The sequence below is a fragment of the Lissotriton helveticus genome, chromosome 3_1 (assembly GCF_964261635.1).
Source record: "Lissotriton helveticus chromosome 3_1, aLisHel1.1, whole genome shotgun sequence".
NCBI lineage: Eukaryota > Metazoa > Chordata > Amphibia > Caudata > Salamandridae > Lissotriton > Lissotriton helveticus.
Window position 1 is genome coordinate 1,150,959,668 of NC_136061.1, and position 25,005 is coordinate 1,150,984,672.

At 46.0% G+C, this 25,005-nt stretch overlaps 1 protein-coding gene across 1 annotated transcript in view; it reads right to left on the reverse strand.

The window, feature by feature from the left end:
* Nucleotides 1–25,005, reverse strand: part of KIF5C (kinesin family member 5C) — a 612,753-nt gene that overhangs the window by 199,318 nt on the left and 388,430 nt on the right. The window contains exons 15-16 of the mRNA XM_078681761.1: nucleotides 19,283–19,429; nucleotides 18,668–18,856 (exon numbers count right to left, since the gene is read on the reverse strand). Coding sequence (XP_078537887.1) covers nucleotides 18,668–18,856; nucleotides 19,283–19,429 — 336 coding nt within the window. The remainder of the gene's footprint in view (nucleotides 1–18,667; nucleotides 18,857–19,282; nucleotides 19,430–25,005) is intronic.

Below are 25,005 nucleotides of genomic sequence, written 5' to 3' on the forward strand. Positions count from 1 at the left end.
GATGGACAGTCTGATGAAGGGAGGAGACCGGGTGGAAATTATTTTGACGGAGGTAGGGACCGACAGCACTTCCAGAGCCAGGGCGACAGTGGTAGGGACAGACAGTACTACAATGATGATTATGCTATGGACGATTTGACTGGTTTTTCTCATAACTAGGACAGCGTAGGACAGGGCATGGGACCGGTTTCTGTGGATATTGATCAACGAGGACCCTACGTGACAGCAGATTTGTTAGGGTCACCCCAGAAATTTTTAGTGGATACGGGCGCTACGAAGAGTTCGGTGGCCCGTTCTCAGGTCCTCAGGTCCCTCTGTCTGGCAAGAATAATATCTCCGTAGCGTTCTCAGGTACTCTGGTGATTAGCCCCATCTCTAAACCGCTCGCTCTTACGATTGGTCCTTTTACTATCGATTCCCCTTTCCTTCTAACATCACAGTGTGGCAAGAACTTGTTGGGTTTGGATTTGCTGAAAAGATTGAATGCTACCATTTACTGTTCCCCGGATGGTGTGTACCTCACGTTGGGTCCTACTGTTGCGCGTGCGCAGGAGTGTTTTTCGAAAGATGAGCCCCTCCCAGCTGAGTTTGCGGGGATTCCCGAGAGTTTGTGGGCTAGCAGCGATACTGATGTGGGTAAAATGGATATTGCCCCTGTGTCGATAAAGGTTAAGATGGGAGCACGATTGCCTCGGATACCTCAGTATAAGATATCTAGGGATGGAGAGAAGGCTTTGTTGCAAATAATACAAGACTTGATTCGTTCAGGAGTAGTGGAGGAGACGGACTCCAACAGTTGTAATAGTCCTATTCTCCCGATCCTTAAGAGACCCTCTGCAGATTCCAGTGATGGTGCACCTGATGTTTATCGCTTTGTGATTAATTTACGCCACATTAACAAGGTGGTGGAGCCCCAGTATCCGGTGGTCTCTGACATTACCACGATTTTGACAATGATTCCTCCCTCTGCTAAATATTTTTCTGTTCTGGATCTGAAGAATGCATTCTTCAGTATTCCCGTGCACCCGGATAGCCGTTACCTATTCGGATTCTCATTGGCTGGCCGAAGTTTTAGATTTTGTAGAATTCCCCAAGGTTATACGGAGAGTCCCAGCATTTATAGTCAAGCTTTGAAGGCGCAGTTGGATGATTTGGAACTCCCGCACGGTAATGTTTTATTGCAATATGTGGATGATCTCCTCATCGCATCAGACACTGAGGAAGGGTGTCGAGAGTCCACTGTTAAATTGTTACACCATTTGGCTTGCAAAGGACACAAGGTGTCTCTTCCTAAATTCCAATACTGCCGACAGGAGGTTACCTACTTAGGTCATCTCCTATCGAAGGAGGGGAGGAGGCTGACACCGGAGCGCATTAAGGCGATAACTAACATGGCTGTACCTAACACGCAGCGAGAGGTGCGCGCGTTTTTGGGCATAACTTCGTATTGTCGCCAGTGGATACCTAATTACGCCCTACTAACAAAACCCCTTCTGTATCTGACTACTAAAGAAGTGCGCGAACCCCTACCCTGGACTCCAGCATGTCAAGAAGCGTTTGAGTTACTAAAAACTGCTTTATGCTCTGCACCTGTTTTGGGAACACCTGATTACCAGAAGCCTTTTGTGCTCTATGTACACGAGGCGGAAGGTTGCGCGTTATCTGTCCTAACTCAATGTTTTGGTGGGAAACCGAGACCGTGTGCCTACTTTTCTGCAATGCTTGACAATGTGGCGAGAGCATTACCGAGTTGTTTGAGGGCTACAGCAGCTGCTGCAGTTTCAATTAGACAATCGGCAGGGCTCGTCCTGGGATCAGCTCTCACAGTAATGGTACCGCATGCTGTGGACATTTTATTGAACAGAACACAGACGCAGCATTTAACTAGTGCTCGTCTTACTGGTTATGAGATGACATTATTTGCACCCCATGTGACGATTAAACGATGTGCTACGCTGAACCCGGCCACATTGATACCTATCCTTTCAGATGAAAAAGACGATGGAATACATGACTGTTTGTTTAGAACAGAGGAGGAGACAAAGGGAAGGATAGATTTGACGGACAACCCCCTAGATGATCCTGATGGGGAACTGTATGTTGATGGTTCCTGTTTCAAACTTGCAGATGGTACCTCAACTGCAGCATATGCAGTCACGACTTTGAAAACTGTGGTAGAGACTTCTAGGATTCCATATCATTCAGCTTAGGCTGCAGAAATAATAGCATTGATGCGTGCGTGTGAGCTGAGTGAAGGATTGGATGTGAATATTTACACGGACAGTCAATATGCCTTTGGCGTGGCCCATAGCTATGGACGACTGTGGGCGGAACGGGGATTTTTGACATCACACGGACAGAAGATTCAGAATGGCCCATTGATATTACGACTATTGACAGCTTTGACACTTCCCAAAAGACTGGATGATTAAATGTAGTGCACACAAAGCGGTGGTAGATGACATAGGACGGGGAAATGCATTTGCAGACCAAACAGCTAAAGAAACGGCTCGGACAAAACTCCCACGAATGTTTGTGGCAGGACCAGCTAGGTGGGTACCGGATGTTAATATGTTCGCGAACACAGTACAGAGTGTGCGGAATATACAGGAGAAAGCAACTGACGATGAGTTGAGGACATGGAAGGATGGTGGGGGGAGGTTGGACTCGGATGAATGTTGGATGGATGTGTCAGACAAAAGACGATGGCTACTCCCAGATGCATATGTCCTCCCAGTGGTGACAATGGCCCATGGGCCAGCACACATTAGTGCAAAGGGAATTTGCAAATTGTTAGACCCAGTATGGAGCAATAAGAACATTTCCAAAGTGGCAACACATTTAGTGCAGCAATGCATGGTTTGTTTAAGACATAATCCTGGCAAAGGAACACCTGTCCCAGTGGGAAATTTTGTCCCTCCTTCTTTTCCCTTTGAAGTTATACGAATGGATTATATCGAGATGGAGAGGGTAAACAACTTGAAGTATGTTCTAGTGGTGGTATGCTCATTCAGTAGGTGGGTGGAGGCTTTCCCAACAAAAGATTGTACAGCCATCTCGACAGCAAAAATGCTGATTAAAGAATACTTTTCAAGATATGGCTTGCCCCAGGTGATCTGGAGTGACAATGGCACATCTTTTAATGCTGAACTGTTGAAACAGATCTGTAAAGGGTTACAAATATCTCAACATTCACACAGCCCAACATCCTTAGGCAGCGGGGTTGGTTGAACGATTCAATGGCACCTTAAAGCTAAAAATGGCCAAGATTCAGGGGAGTACAGGGCTGCGCTGGCCAGACGCACTGCCTCTCGCTTTGCTTTCCACCAGAGTGACAGTTAACTTCAAGACAGGCATTTCCCCCCACAAAGTCATATTAGGCAGGCCCGCCAATGTCTGGGGTGTCCCTAGACCTAAATGTTTTTCGGAAATTAAATATCCTTTGTTGATAGATTACCTGTATGCCTTGACTAAAGATCTCCGTTCTATTCATCAGCAGGTAGCAGACACCCTGAAGCCGCAGCCGGAGGGGCCTGGACACAGCATCACACCCGGCAACTGGGTGGTAATACGACAATACCAACGGAAGTCCTGCTTGAAGCCCAGGTGGTCGGAGCCAAGGCAAGTGCTCCTCACCACGCGCACCGCACTTCGAGTTGTGGGCCGGAAGGCGTGGACCCATGCTTCGCATGTCAAGAAAGTTCCACTCCCACTACCTTATGATGAATGGGTGAGAGGCGGCATTGCTGATCACGAGACGGAGGCAGTTCCTCGTTACGTCCCCTTTTCGGATGCCTTACTGAGGGGTGACGCGCAAAATGAGAGTCAAAGGAGGCCAGCTCTGAGTGCGAGTAGTGAGGCCTCCCCTGATCGTGGCGAGCAAACATAGGAAATTACGTCCTCTGCTGTTGATTCCCCTATTCTGTTCACAGATCCTGAAGTGCGAGGGAGCACTCGCTATAATCTGCGGCCCAGAAAAGAGAGAAAGGAAAGTGAGCACTGGAAGAAGGGCTGAGTTAGGGAATAGGTGTGGACGCTGCTGAACAGGTTAGCTCAATGGTAGGGATGGACTGCTGGTAAGAGCCCTGGTGCGCTTCGAGACATTGTTGCATGGAACACTAGGATCGCGCCTGGGCCCAGGCTTAGTGCTCCTGGGTTGCAACAGTTGTGTGACTCCGTCGAGGGATTAGGGATTGAACAATAAAAGTCTACCTGTGAGGCTTTCATGGACATAGGGAGAAGATCCCTTTCAAGGGTGAAGAACCCCTCTGGCCGGTTTTTGGAGTGTCTGGGACAATTTTTGTAGTACTGTTTTAGACTAGTTTTGGACTTTTAGCTAGGTGATATGTATCCTTTTGGCCGTCCTATTCCCGAGGAGGAGCAGCCTTTTGCAGCTCCCCGTAGACCAGAACCAGATTCACCATGGCGTGCTCTGCCCCAAAAGGGAAAAATAGTGGTTATTGTGATCTTCATCATTATATTCCTAATAATTCTTGGGATACTGTTTTTTCTGGATGAAACTTACCCTGTTCATAAGCTCGTTCCCACTCCTTCAACGTTGCCGGAGCATAATATGATTACAGTTGATTATGGTGAACAATGTATGAGAAAGGGCTATCGTGATAATGTTTTCATTAAAACTCTGCATCATGCTCATGCTGTGTATAATGTGACAGACTGTTGGGTCTGTGGATTGCTCCCTTCCGCAGCATACAAGAAGAATAGTTTGCTGGCACGTCCCTTGACACCTGTAAACAGTTGTGTGGGTTGGTACACTTTGATTGGTATGATGAAATTCTTTCAGCAGCCTGATTCTCTGACTCCTCGATTGTCTGGTACTGGGTCAACGTTGACAATGCGAGTACGCCCTATGCCTACTTCCTACCTTGGACGGTTGTTCACTGACGGACGTTTTGATCAGGCATTCTTAGAGACGTGCTCGAAGAAGGTAGAACGATTTATGACACCCAACGACACTGACAAAGTGAGGGAAAGTTTTCTGCAGTTGAACTCCTCCTTGGCCTATAGACATCCCCCTGCGACAAACAGTAGTGGTCGTTCTCTGGTGCCCCTGGCAGTTGTTGGGCCTTCCTCTTATTTCTGTATTTTGGGGAGAGGTCCCATTAAGGTTGGGGACAGTTCCTGCAATATGACTGCTTCAATTCGCCTGCCCCTTAGTCCTTCATTAGTTACTCCCCCGAATATTTATTTTGTCTGTGGGAGTAATGGATACCTGTGGTTGCCTGAGGGTTGGGGCGGGGTCTGTTACCTAGCCTACTTACTTCCTCCTGTCTATGTGGCACCTTCGGATTATCATAAAACTCATCGGAGGTTTGCCATCATGCCCGGTCAGCGTAAAAGGAGGGCACTCCAGGTTGAGGACGTTGATCAGACTGACACCTCTGGGCAGCAATTCACAGGTTTTTCCAAGGGTTTACTGCCATTCTGGGGTCCTATCTTTAACAGCAGAGCCATTAGGCATCTCTTGAGGGTAATGGAGAAGGTGGTGAATACGGAGGCTGATATTGCTGCCAATATGTCCCTTGAGATGCAGGCTATGAGATTATTTACGATCCAGAACAGGATGGTGCTTGACGTCATCCTCGCAGATAGGGGTGGAGCTTGTCGCGTCATCGGGACCTCTTGTTGTGTTTACATTCCAGACTCGGCACCGACTGTTAATTTAGCGGTACAGAAGCTCCATAGGTTGGCAGCTGATCTTCATCAGGATACAGGTACTTGGTCCTTAAAGACATGGTTGTGGAGTGTTTTCTCCTCCTGGGGTTGGAAGATTTTGATGGGGCTTGTTGGGATCTTTGGTGTTCTACTGACTTGTTGCCTCTGCGTCTACTGCCTCCCCCCTTGTTGTTCTATGTGTGCCAGCAATATCCGTGCTTCTAAACGACCCACACGACAATATCCTGTTTCTAATGATATAGAACTTCACGATATCCGTTGGTTAATGCTCATTGATGATGATATTTTCTAGTAAATTGCTTCCATGCCCCTAGCATTTGCTGTAAAGACCCTTCTTTTGGTTAATAAAGGCAGCACTTATGTTAGCCACAATCCTGCTAAAAGGAGGGTCTGATAGGTTTCATTTCCCGATGCCCCGCCCATTTACATTTACATTTGCATTTATGAGTTAGCAGGATGTGTCTAACCAATGGTATATTCATTTATGAATTCTTGCTCATATTCTTATTCTAATATTCATTCTATGCGTGTTATACTATCATGTTTTCTTAGCTTAGCTTGTGTGCCACCATTTTGGAAGTGTTTCTTTCTGCGTGCGAGTCGCACTCGCTCACCCCTCCCGTTGGAATAGAGAAAAGAAATGCTAATGCAGTAGTTTTCCTTTCTCAGCTAACTGTGACCGAAACTATAACAAATTCATTATCAGTGGTGTTCTCATATGCTGGAGACGCTGAGGCCCGGCTCCGCGGCCTTGGGCAGAGATAAGAAATGTTGCCATCGCAGGTGCAAATGCCTCTTGTGTGAGGCCATTGTTCGCTCTTCCAGTGGTCCAGTATTTTTCCACACTGGGCGTGTTTTACTCTACTGTATCCTGATATAATGTACTGCTGTGTTGGGATGAGTCAGTCCTCTCGGCGCACTCTTATGGGTGAGGTCGGACAGGGCCCTCTCATAAGGGAGTTTGTGGCCTAATAAAATTGCCTTATTCATTCTTCTCCACTGTCCGGCTGACTTATTATTAGGTAACTATAGGTGAGTGCGGTAAGTCACTCGGGTGGATTTGAGCCACGCTTATCACCACATATAACCCCTTGAATACCAGATGAAAGGACACCACACAGGTTGTTATAAAAATAAACAGTATATTTATTAATGACAAACACCTCTGAACTCTTTATGAGATCAGAGGGCTAAGCACATGACAATCTCTTAGGAAAAATACGATAAGTTGCACAAAATTACAATGGCAAACCATATACTAAGTAAATGGTATAAGGAAATTGATAGAAGGAATGGAGCTGTCCAGAGGCTGTAGGTTCGCTGGGACTACACTATCCTAACTTCAGGTAAGTAATAGGAGGCCCAAGGGACGTGTGTGCAGAGTGTGAACTCACACGCGAGATGCGTAACAACGTCTATGGACAGTACAGTTCAAGAAAAAGGTGAGTACGGACAATCCTGATTAGTTAGGACTAAAACGACAGTGAATCTGGACACTAGGAGAGTCAAGCTACCCTTGAGCACCGAAATGCTCTTGTTACCTCACCCACAGGCTGCGGGTGCATAGGTGCGAAGTCGTGTCGGGTTTCTGCGTTGAAGTCTATGGAGCCTGTAAGAAAAGATGCTGCAGGCGACCAGGAGGAAGATGTGTGGTGCGATCCACGGGTGGATCGAGGAAGAAGAGGGCCTGAAAGCAGAGGGGACAGTGTTCAAAATCACTAGCCAGTGACCGGTGTGGAACCAGGAAGGAACCAGATGCTGTTGTCGCGATCAGGTGAAGAGTCGACGCTTGTCTCTGCAGCCACGTGGACCAGGAGGTGTCTTCGACGACCAGGATGGAGGCACGAGCTGTCCCACGTAGGCTCTCGCTGTCGGCGGTGTCGGATCCGGATTTGGAGTCAACAGGCCTTGGCAAAGGCAACCCACGCGGTGAGTGGAAACGGCGTCTGGAGTAGACCAGGAGGGTCCGGGGTGCTCCTCTTTTGGAAGGAAGCGAGGGCCAGTCTGGAGCAACCAGACCAGCAGTGAAGATTTCAAGGTTCGTCGTCTAGGAGGTCACTAGCCAGCCGGCAAGTGACCAGACAACACATCGAGCAGCAATCAAGCAAAAGGGCCCCACGCAGATCTCGTGGATGCTGGAGGGCTGATCTTCGGTGCAGGAGCTGCTCGGGGCTAGGGCTTCTCAATCCCCAAAGGACTTGGTTGAGTTTACCTCGGGAGTCGTGCTGGAAGCGAAGTGCAGTTTCTTTCAAGATGGCCGGTCCCACGTGTCTCGTCACACCCACGGGTCTCAGCTGTGCTGCAGATGTGAGTTGAGGTCGGAGAGGTCTGGGAATACGGGTCTCGTCGGGCTCTGAAGTCTGGATCCTCGAGGGAAGACGACAAAGTGAAGCCGCTGGACGCTTGATGGTGCCTGCTGGTGCAGGGTGGACACTCCTTGCCCACAAGGGAGATTTCTTCAGTCTTCTGTAGAGCAGAACGTCGAAGTCCAGAGTTTCTTCTTGTAGAGTAGTTCAAGATTAATCTAATTTGGAATGGGACCAGCTCCAACCTTTATCCTGCTAAAGGGGGCTGTACTGGTGACTAGGTCCCTCCCCTGGGTGGGACCAGGAAGGGGGTGGTTACACCCCCTATCCTTTGTCCGGTTTCGCGCCAGAGCTGGGGCTGGAGTGCCCCAGCAACTGGTTTGAACCAGTGTATGCACAGGGCACCTTGTGTGCCCCAGGCATGTCTCATTCCTTTCAGGCCTCCCTACCTCAATACACAAAATCCTGTCTAGGGTGGTGCTAGCACCTCCCAAGGCAGGAAACCCTTTGTCCAGGCCTCCCTCGCTGGAAGGACTCCCAGCAGCAGGAGGTCAGACTTGTGTCTGTGGTGGCAGCATCCATTTTGTGATGCTGAGGCTTCGTTTAACTTTAACCGGGGTTCACAGTTACATACATGTCGTGTCCCTCTAGAAGGGTGGAATGCTACCCCCGTTGCCAGAATTGGCGAGGGGGTAGTATTCCAATTCGTATGACACCTTACTCGACATGTTTTGATAATGCTATACCAAAGTTAGCATTCAACCGCGAGGATTATAATGCACTTAAGAGTATATGGTATAGCGTTATCATGGAACAGCTATAAGGACTTGGTTCCGCAAGCTGCAGATAGGCTCAGCTCATGCCAGAGCACCATCTCACATAATTCCAAGCACTCTGCCTTCAGGATCGATAAGGCCTGCCATAGGAGTGACTGATAGGAGTATATGTGTCCATTTTGGGGTTAGATATAGGTAACTATATCTACAGCAAAGGGTGATTACACCATCTTGCCCCAGCTGTCTTACCAGCCAGTTGTGTCTGTTTAGATGGCCATCCAGGGGTGGCATAATAGATGCTTCAGCCCCTGGTAGGCCCTGGGTACACCTATGCCCTGGGTACCTAAGGTACACTGTACAGGGACTGATAAGGTGGTCCAGTACCAATTGGTAAATGCACCTAAAGTACATGGATGTCAATTTAGAGAGAGAACACCTAGGCTGTGGGTCTGATTAGCAGGCCCACAGACAGGAAAATTCGTAAACCAGTGAAGCAAAAAGCAAAAATCTGGGGTGACCATAGGATTGCAGACCCCACTCTCCTACATAACCCCCCCCCCCCAAACTTAGGGACATTAAACTAACCTTGACCAGGTGAGTCTTCCTGTTCTAAGTGGAAATACCTGGTGAGACCATCTGCATTGCCATGGTCAGTCCCTGGTCTGTGCTCCACTGTAAAGTCCATCCCCTGTAGGGAAATGGACCACCTAAGAAGTTTGGGGTTTTCACCCTTCATTTGATTTAGCCATAAGAGGGGCTTATGGTCGGTCTGAATCTTGAAGTGAGTTCCAAACAAGTTTGGCCTCAACTTCTTCAGGGCCCAAACCACAGCAACGGCCTCCCTCTCAATAGCTAACCAACGTTTCTCTCTAGGGGTCAGCCTTCTACTTATAAAAGCAATGGGCTGGTCATGACCATCAATATTCAGTTGAGATAGAACAGCTTCCACACCCAACTCAGATGCATCTGTTTGGACAATGAAGGGTTTGGAGTAGTCAGGACTCTTGAGAATAGGTGCAGTACACATGGCCTGCTTCAGGTCATCAAATGCCTTCTGACAGCTAACTGTCCACTGAACTTTCTTTGGCATTTTCTTGCTTGTCAAGTCATTAAGTGGTGTCACAATGGACCCATAATTTTTGACAAACTTCCTATAGTAACCAGACAGGCCCAAGAAAGCTCTGACCTGTGTCTGGGTGGTTGGAGGAGCCCAGTCCTTTATGGCCTGTATCTTGCTCTCCAAGGGTTGAACCTGGCCACCACCTACAAGGTGGCCCAGGTATACAACCTGACTCTGCCCTATCTGGCACTTGGTGGCCTTGATAGTGAGCCCCTCCTTCTGCAGGGCCTCCAAAACTTTCCTCAGGTGGATCAGGTGATCCTCCCAGGTAGAGCTGAAGACAGCAATATCATCTAGATATGCTGCACAAAAGTCATCCAACCCAGTGAGGACTTGGTTCACCAACCTTTGAAAAGTGGCAGGTACATTTTTCAAACCAAAGGGCATCACCACAAATTGGTAATGACCTCCTGGGGTAGAAAATGCTGTTTTGGCCTTGGCATCCTTGGCTAACCTGATCTGCCAATAACCAGCTGTTAGGTCAAATATACTCAAGAAGGTTGCAGAAGCCAACTTGTCTATGAGTTCATCTGCCCTAGGTATTGGATGGCATCTGTCTTAGTGACAGCATTGAAACCCCTGTGGTCTACACAAAAGCTCATCTCTCTCTTACCATCCTGGGTGTGAGGTTTTGGCAATAGAACTACAGGACTAGCCCAAGGGCTCTCTGAGGGTTCAATGACTCCCAATTCCAACATCTTTTGTACTTCTTTCTTTATGCAGTCCCTGACGTGGTCAGGTTGCCTGTAGATTTTACTCTTGACAGGCAGACTGTCACCAGTGTCCACCTCATGGGTGCACCAGTTTGTCTGACTGGGTGTCAGTGAGAACATTTGTCTAAAGGATTGAAGAACCTGTTTGCAATCCTCTTGTTGATGCTCAGAGAGGCTGTCAGAAAAGACTACACCATCAACTGACCCATCATCAGGGTTCTGAGTGAGCAGGTCTGGGAGAGGGTCACTCTCTTCCTCCTGTCCCTCATCTGTTGCCATGAGCAAGCCCATGTTCTCCCTGTCGACAAATGCCTTGAGCCTGTTTACATGAAGCACCCTGTGGGGGCTCCTGGGAGTTCCAAGGTCCACCAAGTAGGTGACCTCTCCCTTTTGCTCAATAATGGTATGGGGTCCAGACCATCTGTCTTGGAGAGCTGCTGGGGCCACTGGCTCCAACACCCACACCTTCTGCCCTGCATGATACACAGTTAGGACAGCCTTTTGGTCATGCCAAGCTTTTTGAAGTTCTTGGCTGGCCTCAAGGTTTTTGGATGCCTTCTCCATGTACTCTGCCATCCTGGAGCGGAGACCAAGTACATAGTCCACTATGTCAAGTTTAGGCTTTTTGAGAGGTAACTCCCATCCTTCCTTTACAAGACATAGGGGTCCTCTTATAGGATGCCCAAACAGAAGCTCAAAAGGGCTGTAGCCAACCCCCTTCTGTGGGACCTCTCTGTAAGCAAACAGGAGGCAGGGTAAAAGGATGTCCCATCTTCGCCTAAGCTTTTCAGGTAACCCTTTTATCATCCCTTTTAGGGTCTTGTTGAATCTCTCCACAAGCCCATTGCACTGTGGGTGATAGGGTGTGGTAAATTTGTAATTTACTCCACACTCCTTCCACATTTCAGTCAAGTATCCTGACATGAAGTTGGCACCTCTGTCAGAGACAACCTCCTTAGGAAACCCCACTCTGGAGAAAACTCCAAGCAGGGCCCTGGCCACAACAGGAGCTTTAGTGGTCCTAAGGGGAATAGCTTCTGGATACCTGGTGGCATGATCCACTACCACCAGTATAAATCTGTGCCCAGATGCTGTTGGGGGGTCCATTAGTCCAACAATGTCTATCCCCACTCTCTCAAAGGGCACCCCCACCACAGGTAGTAGTATAAGGGGGGGCCTTTGTTGTGCCACCTGATTTGCCACTGGCTTGACAGGTGACACATGAGCGACAAAACTCTTTGGTGTCTTCAGACATGTGAGGCCAGTGAAAGTGTGGGGCAAGCCTGTCCCATGTCTTGTTCTGGCCTAAGTGACCTGCAAGGGGAATTTCGTGGGCTAAGGTGAGAAGGAAACCTCTAAGAGACAAGGGGATGACCAGCCTCCTGGTAGCACCAGGCTTGGGGTCTCTTGCCTCAGAGTATAGGAGTCCTTCATCCCAGTACACCTTGTGGGCACCTGTAGCATTCCCTGCAGCCTCAGCAGCAGCCTGCTGTCTGAGGGGTTCAAGGGAGGAACAGTCTAACTGTGCCTGTCTCAAGTCTGCCCTGGAAGGTCCCCCTGTCCCAAGAAACTCAACCTGTTCAGGTTCAAGCTCTTCTAGGACAGTTCCTTCTGGGGTCTTTGGGTCAGCCTCCTGAGAGGGCTGATCCTCAACCTGAGGCAGGGGGGAAGGCTCTGCCTTAACCCTACTGCTCTTCCTCTTGGGTAGTGTCTGGTCCATTCTTCCAGGATCCAGCACTTGTTCAGCTGGGCATTTCTTGGCCTGTTACCTGGTCACATCAAGGACATGCGAGGAGAGACCTAACATTTCTACATGAGTCCTGTTCTCCACATCTGACCACAGTGAGGATTCCAAATCATTGCCCAAAAGACAATCCACTGGGAGGTCTGAACTAACTACAACCCTTTTGAGGCCAGTTACCCCTCCCCAGGAGAAATTAACAACTGCCATACTGTGATTGGTAGTGACATTGCTAGCATTGGTCACTAGGTAGTCTGAACCTAGCATGATCTGGTCAGGGTCCACAAATGTTGGTGTCACCATAGTGACACTGGCACATGTGTCCCTGTAGGCCTGAGCCATTTTTCCATTGATTAAAGGTGTTTGCCTATATTTGCCCAGAGTGCTAGGACTTACAGTAGGGGGCATATCTATGTCCCCAGTACAAACAAGAACAGCCTGAGTAGGTATTCTGACTAAGTCAGAACCCACCTCAGTTCCCAGGGTTAACCCTACTATAGCCTTGGGGGGTGCACTACCACTACTAACTGTACTAGGGGGTGGAGGTGTCTTAGGGACAGTAGTGGTAGGAGTTTGGCCTTTCTTGGTGCACTCACTAAACCAGTGAGTTTTACTTTTACAGTATTGGCACCATGGTTTCTTTGGACCATCATTCTTCTTCTTTTGGAAATTCTGGGACCCACCCTCCTTAGATTGTTGGGGCCCTGTTGAAGACTTCTCGTCATTTTGTGGATTCGGATTACTACCCTTTTGGTCTGCTTTCTTCTGGCCACCACCCTGGTTCTGGTTCTGCTGCTTAACCCTGGTTCTGACCCATATGTCTGCCTTCTTTCCCAATTCTTGGGGAGAGGTCAGATCTGAGTCAATCAGGTGCTGATGCAACAACTGGTTCTGACAATTATTTAAGATTTGTTCTCTCATAATTAGATTATACAATCATGTGTAGTCAGTAACTTTACTTCCCAGTAACCAGCCTTCCAAAGCCTTAGTGGCACAATCAACAAAGTCAGTCCAATCCTGAGCCTGAGTTTTCAGGGTCTCTCTGAACATCAACCTGTACTGTTCAGTGGTTAAGCCAAACCCATCAATCAGAGCAGTTTTCAGGACTTGGTGGTAATCATTAGCATCCTCATCTCTAACAGTGAGGAGCTTATCTCTACCTTTACCTTCAAAGGAGAGCCACAATATTGCTGCCCGCTGACTCTGGGGTACCTGCTGTACTTTGCAGGCCCTCTCCAGAGCAGTTACCCACTTGTGGATATCATCTCCTGTCTTATAGGAGGGCACTATTTTACTCAGGTGTCTATAGTCAAAACTCCTGTCTTTATCCCTAGGGATATTGCTGCCACCAGTGGGTGTTACCCCACTCAACTGTTGCTCTCTAGCAAAGGCAGGTTTCTCTTTGGCAAGGGCAAGTTCTTCCCTTTGGATCCTCAGATTAACTTCCTTCATCTTTGCCTCATGCTCTCTCCTCTGAGGGGAAGTCATCCTCCTCTGAGCAGATGCACGAGAGGCATGGGAGTGAACAGATCTGTAGGAGTCCCTAGAAGTAGATTTATCTCTCCTGACCCCAAAGTTAGGCCTGCTAGTGGATGGCACTGGGGCTCCCCCAGTTACTTCCCTATGTAGGACTAAGTTGGCCCTGGTAAGTCTGCTGACTAAAGGTTGGCCATTTTCTGCCTCATCCTCAGATACATCCCCTTCTTCCCTACTATCTACATTCTCTGTTTCAGGTAGGTTAGAGTCTGGATCACCTTCTAAGGGGGCATGCTCCCATCTGGATTAGAGGGGCCTGCATTAGCAGCCCTTCTGGCATCATATGTCTCTAAGAGACCTAACAGAAAGGGAGTGGTAGGGTTAGAACCCTGTTTCAGTTTCCTAGAGGTACACAATTGTCTCATCTCCTGGAAGCTGAGGGCTGCATATCTGGAAAGGACCTGTGGAGGGTCACCAACCACAAGGGGAGCCACTGAGGCCTCTCCTGTGGTAGACATGCTTTTCTAGTGAGGTGTAAGTGGTGCACTTACCTACACTATGGGTTTTCCTACTGATCCCTTGCTAAGAGTTGTAGTCAGGGTGTGCTAGGCCCTTTCTACTACAACAGCTGTTTCAGTAGATCTCAGAGTATTTCTAAGCTTGTTATATGTACCTATCGTACCTTATGTGATCTTTCAAATGATATTTCAAGATTATATTTGGTAAAAACAACAGCAAGCTCAAATCCCAACCGCTGCACATCAATGTGAGAAGTTGGCCTGATATATGATGCTCACTAGTTCTAGTGATCACCTTGTATCAGTCCAAACAACCCTTATGGTGATTGGTTGTAAGTCAACCTTATAGACCAGCTATCCTAATGGTAGCATGGACAATGCAGTCTTAGGCTAAACTCTTTTGGCATGTGAAGCCAGCTGTTTTACCACATATACCCCTTGAATGGACACCACACAGGTTGTTATAAAAATAAACAGTATATTTATTAATAACAAACACCTCTGAACTCTTTAGGAGATCAGAGGGCTAAGCACATGACAATCTCTTAGGAAAAATACGATAAGTTGCACAAAATTACAATGGTGCCCTAGGGGCACGGCAAACCATATACTAAGTAAATGGTATAAGGAAATCGATAGAAGGAATGGAGCTGTCCAGAGGCTGTAGGTTCGCTGGGACTACACTATCCTAACTTTAGGTAAGTAATAGGAGGCCCACGGGACGTGTGTGCAGAGTGTGAACTCACACGCTAGATGCGTAACAACATCTATGGACAGTACAGTTCAAGAAAAAGGTGAGTACGGACAATCCTGACTAGTTCGGACTAAACCGATTGTGAGTCTGGACACTAGGAGAGTCAAGCTACCCTTGAGCACCGAAATGCTCTTGTTACCTCACCCACGGGCTGCGGGTGCATAGGTGCGAAGTCGTGTCGGGTTTCTGCATTGAAGTCTATGGAGCCTGGAAGAAAAGATGTTGCAGGCGACCAGGAGGAAGATGTCCGGTGCGATCCACGGGTGGATAGAGGAAGAAGAGGACCTGAAAGCAGAGGGGACAAGTGTTGAAAGTCACTAGCCAGTGACCGGTGTGGAACCAGGAAGGAACCAGATGCTGTCATCGCGATCAGGTGAAGAGTGGACGCTTGTCTCTGCAGCCACGTGGACCAGGAGGTGTCTTCGACGACCAGGATGGAGGCACGAGCTGTTACCACGCAGGCTCTCGCTGTCGGCGGTGTCGGATCCGGATATGGAGTCAACAGGCCTTGGCAAAGGCAACCCACGCGGTGAGTGGAAACGGCGTCTGGAGTGGACCAGGAGGGTCCGGGGTGCTCCTCTTTTGGAAGGGAGCGAGGGCCAGTTTGGAGCAACCAGACCAGCAGTGAAGATTTCAAGGTTCGTCGTCTAGGAAGTCACTAGCCAGCCAGCAAGTGACCAGACAATGCGTCGAGCAGCAATCAAGCAAAAGGGCCCCACGCAGATCTCGTGGATGCTGGAGGGCTGATCGTCGGTGCAGGAGCTGCCCGGGGCTGGGGCTTCTCAATCCCCAAAGCACTTGGTCGATTTTACCTCGGGAGTCGTGCTGGAAGCGAAGTGCAGTTTCTTTCAAGATGGCCGGTCCCACGTGTCTTGTCGCACCCACGGGTCTCAGCTGTGCTGCAGATGTGAGTTGAGGTCGGAGAGGTCTGGGAATCCGGGTCTCGTCGGGCTCTGAAGTCTGGATCCTCGAGGGAAGATGACAAAGTGAAGCCACTGGACGCTTGATGGTGCCTGCTGGTGCAGGGTGGACACTCCTTGCCCACAAGGGAGATTTCTTCAGTCTTCTGTGGAGCAGAACGTCGAAGTCCAGCGTTTCTTCTTGTAGAGTAGTTCAAGATTAATCTAATTTGGAATGGGACCAGCTCCTACCTTTATCCTGCTAAAGGGGGCTGTACTGGTGACTAGGTCCCTCCCCTGGGTGGGACCAGGAAGGGGGGGTGGTTACACCCCCTATCCTTTGTCCGGTTTCGCGCCAGAGCTGGGGCTGGAGTGCCCCAGCAACTGGTTTGAACCGGTGTATGCACAGGGCACCTTGTGTGCCCCAGGCATGTCTCATTCCTTTCAGGCCTCCCTACCTCAATACACAAAATCCTGTCTGGGGTGGTGCTTGCACCTCCCAAGGCAGGAAACCCTTTGTCCAGGCCTCCCTCGCTGGAAGGACTCCCAGCAGCAGGAGGTCAGACTTGTGTCTGTGGTGGCAGCATCCATTTTGTGATGCTGAGGCTTCGTTTAACTTTAACCGGGGTTCACAGTTAAATACATGTTGTGTCCCTCTAGAAGGGTGGAATGCTACCTCCATCGCCAGAATTTGCGAGGGGGTAGTATTCCAATTCGTATGACACCTTACTCGACATGTTTTGATAATGCTATACCAAAGTTAGCATTCAACCGCGAGGATTATAATGCACTTAAGAGTATATGGTATAGTTTTATCATGGAACAGCTATAAGGACTTGGTTCCGCAAGCTGCAGACAGGTTCGGCTCATGCCAGAGCACCATCTCACATAATTCCAAGCACTCTGCCTTCAGGATCGATAAGGCCTGCCATAGGAGTGACTGATAGGAGTATATGTGTCCATGTTGGGGTTAGATATAGGTAACTATATCTACAGCAAAGGGTGATTACACCACCTTGCCCCAGCTGTCTTACCAGCCAGTTGTGTCTGTTTAGATGGCCAGCCAGGGGTGGCATAATACATGCTTCAGCCCCTGGTAGGCCCTGGGTACACCTATGCCCTGGGTACCTAAGGTACACTGTACAGTGACTGATAAGGTGGTCCAGTACCAATTGGTAAATGCACCTAAAGTACATGGATGTCAATTTAGAGAGAGAACAGCTAGGCTGTGGGTCTGATTAGCAGGCCCACAGCCAGGGAAATTCGTAAACCAGTGAAGCAAAAAGCAAAAATCTGGGGTGACCATAGGATTGCAGACCCCACTCTCCTACAGGCAGTCGTTGATAAAGTGTCCTTCTTGGCTCAGGTGGAGGTAGAAGCACCCCATGTGGAATGCCTTGAACATGAAGGAGAAGCGACCAAAGAATGATTGGCAGAATAAAGTCTAAACATTGTTCTGGAAATACCTTGCTTATTAATTCCTGGAGTAAATTTATTGTGCGTTGAACTCGAATTCTCCTTTAGATGGAGAATGTTGGGTTTACACTGAGTCCTGCATTTGCTTCCCTTTCCTCCTGCCTTGTCCCGTCCTTCTAGTCTAATTAGACCAGTTTGTGGTTATGAGAGAATGTAGCTCATACCACCTTATATTTCCTGCCCATCCTAGGTTGCAGTTCATCGCCTTTCCTCAGAAGTAGGAAGTGCCCCAGAGATGAGCCCACCTTTTAGTGATCCCCATAACCTGCCATCCCTCAGATTTCTTTACTCCCTCCCTATCCGAGGATGGCAGGTTATGGGGAGTAAAGAAATCTGAGGATTTGAACCAACACCCACACCCTTGAGCTCACAGCATTAAATTTCCCTCCTTTCTTTTAGAAGAACCAAATCTCTGACGTGATTCTGTGTTGGACACTGACTGTGCCTTCCTAGATAAGGGATATACCCATGCTGCAATTGGGATACTGCATCTTCACCACGCCACCACTTGTAACAATTCCTAGATGGATTTTTCTGTGGATTTTTCCGGGCATTATCTTGTAAACAAAGATTTTGTGGCTAATTCACAAAAGCATTTATGAGCATAGGAGTACTCTTTTACATAGTCATACACAGTGGCAAGGGTGGGTGAGTTTTGGGGGCGGCAGCCGGCGTTCCATCCCACTCAGCTCTTACTACCTGCGGCTGTCGCGGGGCGGTAAATGTAAGAAGGAATCGTCAGCACTCCCCCCGCATCTACATGGCATAAAGTGTAAAGAGGGCATTGTGATTCCTATTTCTACTAATGGTTTTGAATATTGCCATTTTATTTATATTTGAGATGTTTTCCCACCATAAAAGCTTGCAAGTGTACATAAAATAATATACAGGAGTACTACTTTATGTATTCCCAAATGTCTTGTGAATATGCCCTATTGATATCTAAAATGCTGTTGTTGGGCATTTTCCACTTACACAATGTGTCATAAATCGGGTTCAGTCAGAGACGGTTTGAGCCTTTCTGCTAATTGTACTGTAGCAGAAATAAAGAAAACGTTTGAAAAACACAAGAAAACTGTGGGAGAACCCCACATTACTTGAATAGAAGTGTTACAAGAAAGCAGAGACGGTAATCTACTTCAAGAGTCCTCAAGCATGACGTGTAAACGTGTGCGCCTGAGATAAACATACCTGGGAGATGAGGAGTTGGCACGCAGCGAGTTCCCGCTCACTGGCATGGATCTTTCTGTTCGAGTCTATCTGGGAACTTTCCAGCTGCTTGCTGCGGTTTGCTAGAGACTTAATTTCGGACTTCATCTTACTAATATAGAGACGAGCCATGGTGAACTCCTCCTCCAGGACACCGTTCACCTCTGCTAGCTGCAGAAGCAAAAAAACACAGAGGGATGATCTCTGCTGCATTAAAAATCCAGCCTGCACTACACGTCAAATCCATAAACACACAGCAAGGCAACAACATGGTTCTAAATCAGTAAAGTAAAATTTAAAAAAAACTAAGAACTTCCTCTGTATTTTAGGTTCAACTATCAGTCATGCCCATTTTGGGGGTTTATTAATTAGGGAATCAAACAACAACAATCCAGTAGTTTTTGTGCATTTCTTAGAGTTGGATTGTTCTCGTAATTATTAAAGTTAAAGAGAATTTAGTGATGATTTACACCAAGTATATGTTCACCACATTTGAATGGTTTCTAATCTAGATTAGTCCATGAAACACCTTTATATATAATTAAGTCACATTAGCCTCCTTGTCCCCAGTTATACAAGTAATTCGTAGAGGTTTACCGTTTTCACATCATTAGTTCCAATAATTCCACCAATCTCTCCAAGATCCTTCAGGAGTAGGTTTAGGATTTCTGTAGCTCTCCTCTTCTGGTGGGTACTCACTTCCTGCAGTTGGCCCAACTCTCTTTGAGTTGCAATCAGTGAAGTCTAAAACCAAAAGGAAAAAGGTAATTTATGCTATAGTATTCCCAAACACCTTGACATGCAAGCCTAATTAATATTTTGGAATACAGAAAAAGATCAAACGCACAAACTATTTCGAACTAAGTGTCCTGTCTAGGGGCATGTAATATTAAACTATGAAGTGCTCCACATTAGCCTTTCATGATTATAGTTTGTGGCTACCTACCGAAGCGCAATACTGTCTGCTTATCAACAGTGTAGCTACGTCGTTGTGGGCCCTGATCTAACCAAGCAAAATGGGCTCCACGGTATTGGCTTAGCAGTAGAAGAGAGACAAAATAAGGGTAGAGGAGACCCCATACACCCAGGAGCACCAGTGCCACTGCACCTGGTGGTTTAGGGATAAAGTGTTGCTTCCAACAGTCTAGTAAGATCACACAACTCTTCAATTCGGAATACTTCTGTTGTTGCAAGACAGTTACATGTGACTGTAGGCTTACAAGGTAACTGTTTTAATGCCACTGGTTGTATAATTTAAATTACAGATCCTTCTACATGCCTATCTGTTCTGTTTCTTTGAAGGGTATATTTTCTGGTTCTATACAATCGGTACCACACCCATTCAAAATAAAACATTCAATGCTGGATTACTGCACCTTGTAGCCTCAAATCTAACTTGGACATAAAACAATGAATGTAGCATTTGAATGATATCATCTGATTTTCTCCATTTCTGATATAGCCATCAAAAACAACTGAAGTTGGATTCTGTGTCACAAAAGTGGTGTCGGGACCCTCATCAGTGAGGCCAGACGTTACAAACCTCCTACTGTAGTAATTTGGTGTTGATGAGCACTTGCTTGTGCCAACAGGAGTCACAGCCATCATCACTAATAGAAGAGAAGAAATGGGATAGGATGGGCCATTAACAGAGCCTATCTCATACCAATGTGGTCCATTCCCTCAGTGCCTGAGCCGACCATCAGTTAAATTCCATAATCCAGGTCTTCTGATGAGACCTCTTATAGACTAGGCCCGCATTTTGCTAACTGAGGTCTAAGGGCCACACCACGAGATGTCCGGTTAACTGTAATTCCGGAGGAAACACCACTTTGCACAGGGATAGCAATTATAAGTGGTGTGATAGGTATCACATTCTGCAATTACTGGCAAACCTTCAAACCCGCTGGACCCTAAAGGGAGAAAAAAGAATGACAAAAATAGCAACATGTAGATTTTTTTCTGCGGTAAGCATAAAAATCCACATCATGCCCTATTATAAAGAGAAAACTTGGAATGGTGATAATTACTGAATACTCGTGTGATAATTATCGCACCACACACCAGGCCACTCGTACTGAGGGCCTGAGAGCCGTATGTGTGAATGGCACTATTGGTCTCTCCTAGAAGGCTCTATGAGGAAAAGGATTGCTGGATAGAAGAATTGGTTGCTCATCTAATTTTCCACCTCCCTTTGCAGAGAACAATAACTATATAATTCATCTCCACCTAGGCATCATTACCACCATGAAGGTATATTTTCCCCATGCCTTGGTGGGCAGCAGAAGTTGGCTGCTGCCCACCGACTGAGGTTCTCAGCTAAGCAAAAACCATTCAGTGATGTTTTTTGTCTTTAGGGTTATTTCTTAAAAGATCATTAATACCTGCAACCTTTGAGGTATAAATGTAATGCAGCTAGTACCCTAAAGGTAGACAAGCTTTATTGGGAATCCATACATTCTTTCTTGCTCTAAAAAAAACAAAGCAAACTCATTTTCTACGTGTTTGCTCCAAGAATTTCAAATTCTGTCTAGTGGGAAATGTTTTGGCCTATAACTGATAGACTTATTTTACAGAATTCCGGTCGGAATCTGTTGGGTGTATATTTGCCAATCTGAAGATTTTCACATTCAATCGTTTTGTACTTTTGCAGTAATTTGGAACACCCAGTCGTCCCGAATGTTTCATTAACATCTCAATTAACTTCAAAATTGAAAAAGGTCAACGGAGCAAATTAATTGAATTGATATGTATTTTGTGAAAATTTGTAATTAATTCATCTTTTCTAATATTGTAAAATCAATGTACTTAGTATTAAATATTGTATGATGCTTAAACGATGCCCTTCTCAGGAGATATTCGTGTACTATCAAAAAGAAACATAACGTTCAAGGCATGATTATGATGAACACACCCATCCATACTTAAAAACTTACATTTTCCAAACAGATTTACAAATTTCACTGGAAAAAATAAGACTTAACATTAATTACTAGAAAGCCTCGGTTTTATAATATAAATTAAGAGTGGTGACCATAAAAATAATATAATAAGAGCATATACACGGAAAAAGCTGCATTATATATTTCTGAATTATACCCAAGAAAGAACTGTTTAATATAGAACGTTTCTGAACACTTACACATATGCAGAAGACAAATCAATTATCATATCCCTCCGTGCAAACTCAATTGATGATGGAAAAAATATCAAGCTGTGTTATATATCGTCGTGTTTTCCCAGTGCCCATACGACTTAGTCACAATAAATTCAGTAACAACCTAATTTATTACTCTGACACATTGGCCCAGTAGCAAGTAGGAAATATGTTCAGAAACAGCTGTTCAGAAATGTCAGCAGAGACAGCCCCCGTTATTTGCTCTGCTTGTAAAGATTCGATACGAACATATTTTCTTCGCTTTAAATGTCATTCCTTGAATATTTTTTTTACACAACCACGCAACTGCATTTCGAATTTCACCACCTGCTCCCGTCCTATGCTAGTCTTCCTCGGTATGTACTGCTGCTGGAAGAAAATATAACAACCCCACGGTACTAGTCCGCTGAAATATCAAGCCAGAGTTTTTGGGACACCAAAATAACCAAAGCCAAATACGTAATTTCTGATAACAACACTCTCAATTCTATAATATAATTATTTGGGTATTTACCAGGTAATATCGCTGGTTTATTGTTTGTTTATTTTTACTTTATGGAGATGCTACCCAAATTGTTGCTCCTAACTCATAACTCAGGCCTTTGTATTGCGTTAGACAGGTCTACTGACATACTTAAAGTGACGCCCATTGATGGGGACACGGAAGAGCATGGTGCATCAGAGGGGTGGAATAGATGATGTATTAATGTTCGTTTATTTTAAGTTCAGTACTCCCCTCAATTACTTTTCTCACAAAAAGACGAAAAAATATAAGGGCAATAAGAAAGCCTCAAAGCTATGGATGTCGGTGTTTTTATTCCACTCAATGTTGGCTTGCCTGTGAACATCATAACAAGCAGCCAGTGACTATAAAAGTGGTAGGGAAATCTGAAAAACAATGTGGATACTTTTATCTGACTTTTTGTCTCAGTTTTTTTAAGGGAAAGGTCCACATATGGTGAGAATTTTACTTCAGAAATGTAATATGTTCTATTTCCCTTGTGAAGATATTGACCTACAATCAGTGGATTCTTAATAAGAGGGAAATGTGAAATTATGTGGTCAAGTTTTCTGCACTAGACTCCATTTGAGTCTAGCTTCATCAACATTAGCATCTCCTAATCTGATACCATCAAGACCACACATTCCTACTCCATCACTATCCTAAACCTTCTCGTCTTCATTCACTAAAACAAGCAGGCCCCTCCTTAGGTGACTACAGTTTTCTAGATGGGAATTTATCTTCTGGTAGGAAGAACCAACTTCAAGCCCTGGTCAAGAATTCCTAAATGCCCTTCTCTCAAACAACATCAACCTCATGTCCTCACTTGTCACATCTCAACTCTCATTTATCCTTGCAAAGAAATATGTTCTCGAAACACATTTCAGGCCCAGCATCAAAATGTTCTCCCCTAATGACACACAACACATTAACTCTTATGATCTTACATTTTCTGTATTTCCCAACCTTCTCATCAAGGCACAAGGGACAATGATCCACTAGTATTCTGCCACCCTGAAACCGTCAACCACATTGTCATACTTGAGGCTCACTAACAATAAACAGTTTTGCTGTGCACTTGATGTAAAATATCCTGAAGCTAACCAAAAAAGGCTGCCTTTGAACAACCTCAACCACATGCTAAAAACTCTTTAAAATCTTCTCATTTTCCACTTTCAACAGCACCCACTAAAATATTCGAATTATATTACATCATTTAAAGCTTTCTAAATCCAGCCTGCACTGACGCCTTTGTGACCCATCCTTTAGTCTGTTCAATAGCCCAATAACTTAATTGAAGGCAATCAAAATTACGATTTAAATGCAATTGACCAAACAAGACCCACACACAATCAAGTCATCTTCTCCATCACTCCCACATTCATGTTTAACCCTGTTGTACAACCCCAGGAAAATCCCTTCTTTGTGCTTAACTTCTCTATCAAGGCATGCCGTTATAATGCTACTATTAGAAACACTGACATTATTAACAATTTTCTCCTATCATGTGTATCTACAACAAATTCTCACTCCCTTCATGAACAAACACTGTTTGACCCCATAATGGTTGTAAAGGTTGGCTCCATGCTCTGCCTCTTCTAATCCCTTCCTACATCCTAAAAATGGTAGTAGTCCCTCTCTGACTGCATTGATGCAATTCCTGCTTCTGTCCCAAACATAAACACTGAAACCACTCTTGAAATAGACTGGGATGAATCTGGGATGCATCTGTGTGACTTGACCCACATTCTGCTGCTGTGCATCTGCTTCTGCCCTCTGCATAATTTCAGGCAGCATCTCACATCCCACCCACTCTAAAAGGCTACATTATATTGCAGAAAACTTTGGCCCCACAATGAATTCTTTTTTAGACCTTCCAAAGTGAAAGAACACCAAGAGAAAAACTATTCCTCTCCGAGTCTACTCCCACCTCATCTGGCAATAATCTAAGGTCCTTTTTATTCCTTAGCCTAATCAACATATGCATACTGTGATAAATTGGGTTGTTGGTTGAATGGGGGGGGGTGACCCCTGTTCAAACAACAGCTACAATCCTGTTGGGATGAACCAAGAAACTCACTAAATTAACCTGTGATTAACCCTCTGGTAGCTTGGCACAAAATGCAGTCTGGCTTAATTACAGGCAATGTGTTAAGTATTTATACAGCACACAAACAGTAATAAAGTGAAAACCCAACACAAATAAAATCCCACATCAATTTAGATTGACTAAATTATTTGATAACAAAACATCAAAAACACAATCAGCAGAAGAGGAATTATGATTTTTTAAGGATTTAGGGTAAAAAATAGCACCTACAAGATAAAAGCACCAACCACTGACATCTCGTTGCACAAAACTGGGTCAAAGTTGAAAAATGTGGGAGCGATGGAGCACAAGTTGGATACAAGAAGTGGATTGGGTCCAGTCGGCGTTTACCTCCAGACTAGGAAGACATTTTGAAGAATATGTTCTGAGAAGGTAAAGTTCAGCAGGGCCAGGCTGCAGGTGGTGTCTGAGAAAGAGGCGTTGTCATCGGGGAGACGCTGGATGAAATTGCGATGAAGATTTCTTCATTCAGACTTAGTCTCTTTTATGGAAGTCGAAAATCTCCAGTAGGATGAGGAAGGAGGCTGTAGCTGAGGAGAGTTCCAGAGGCT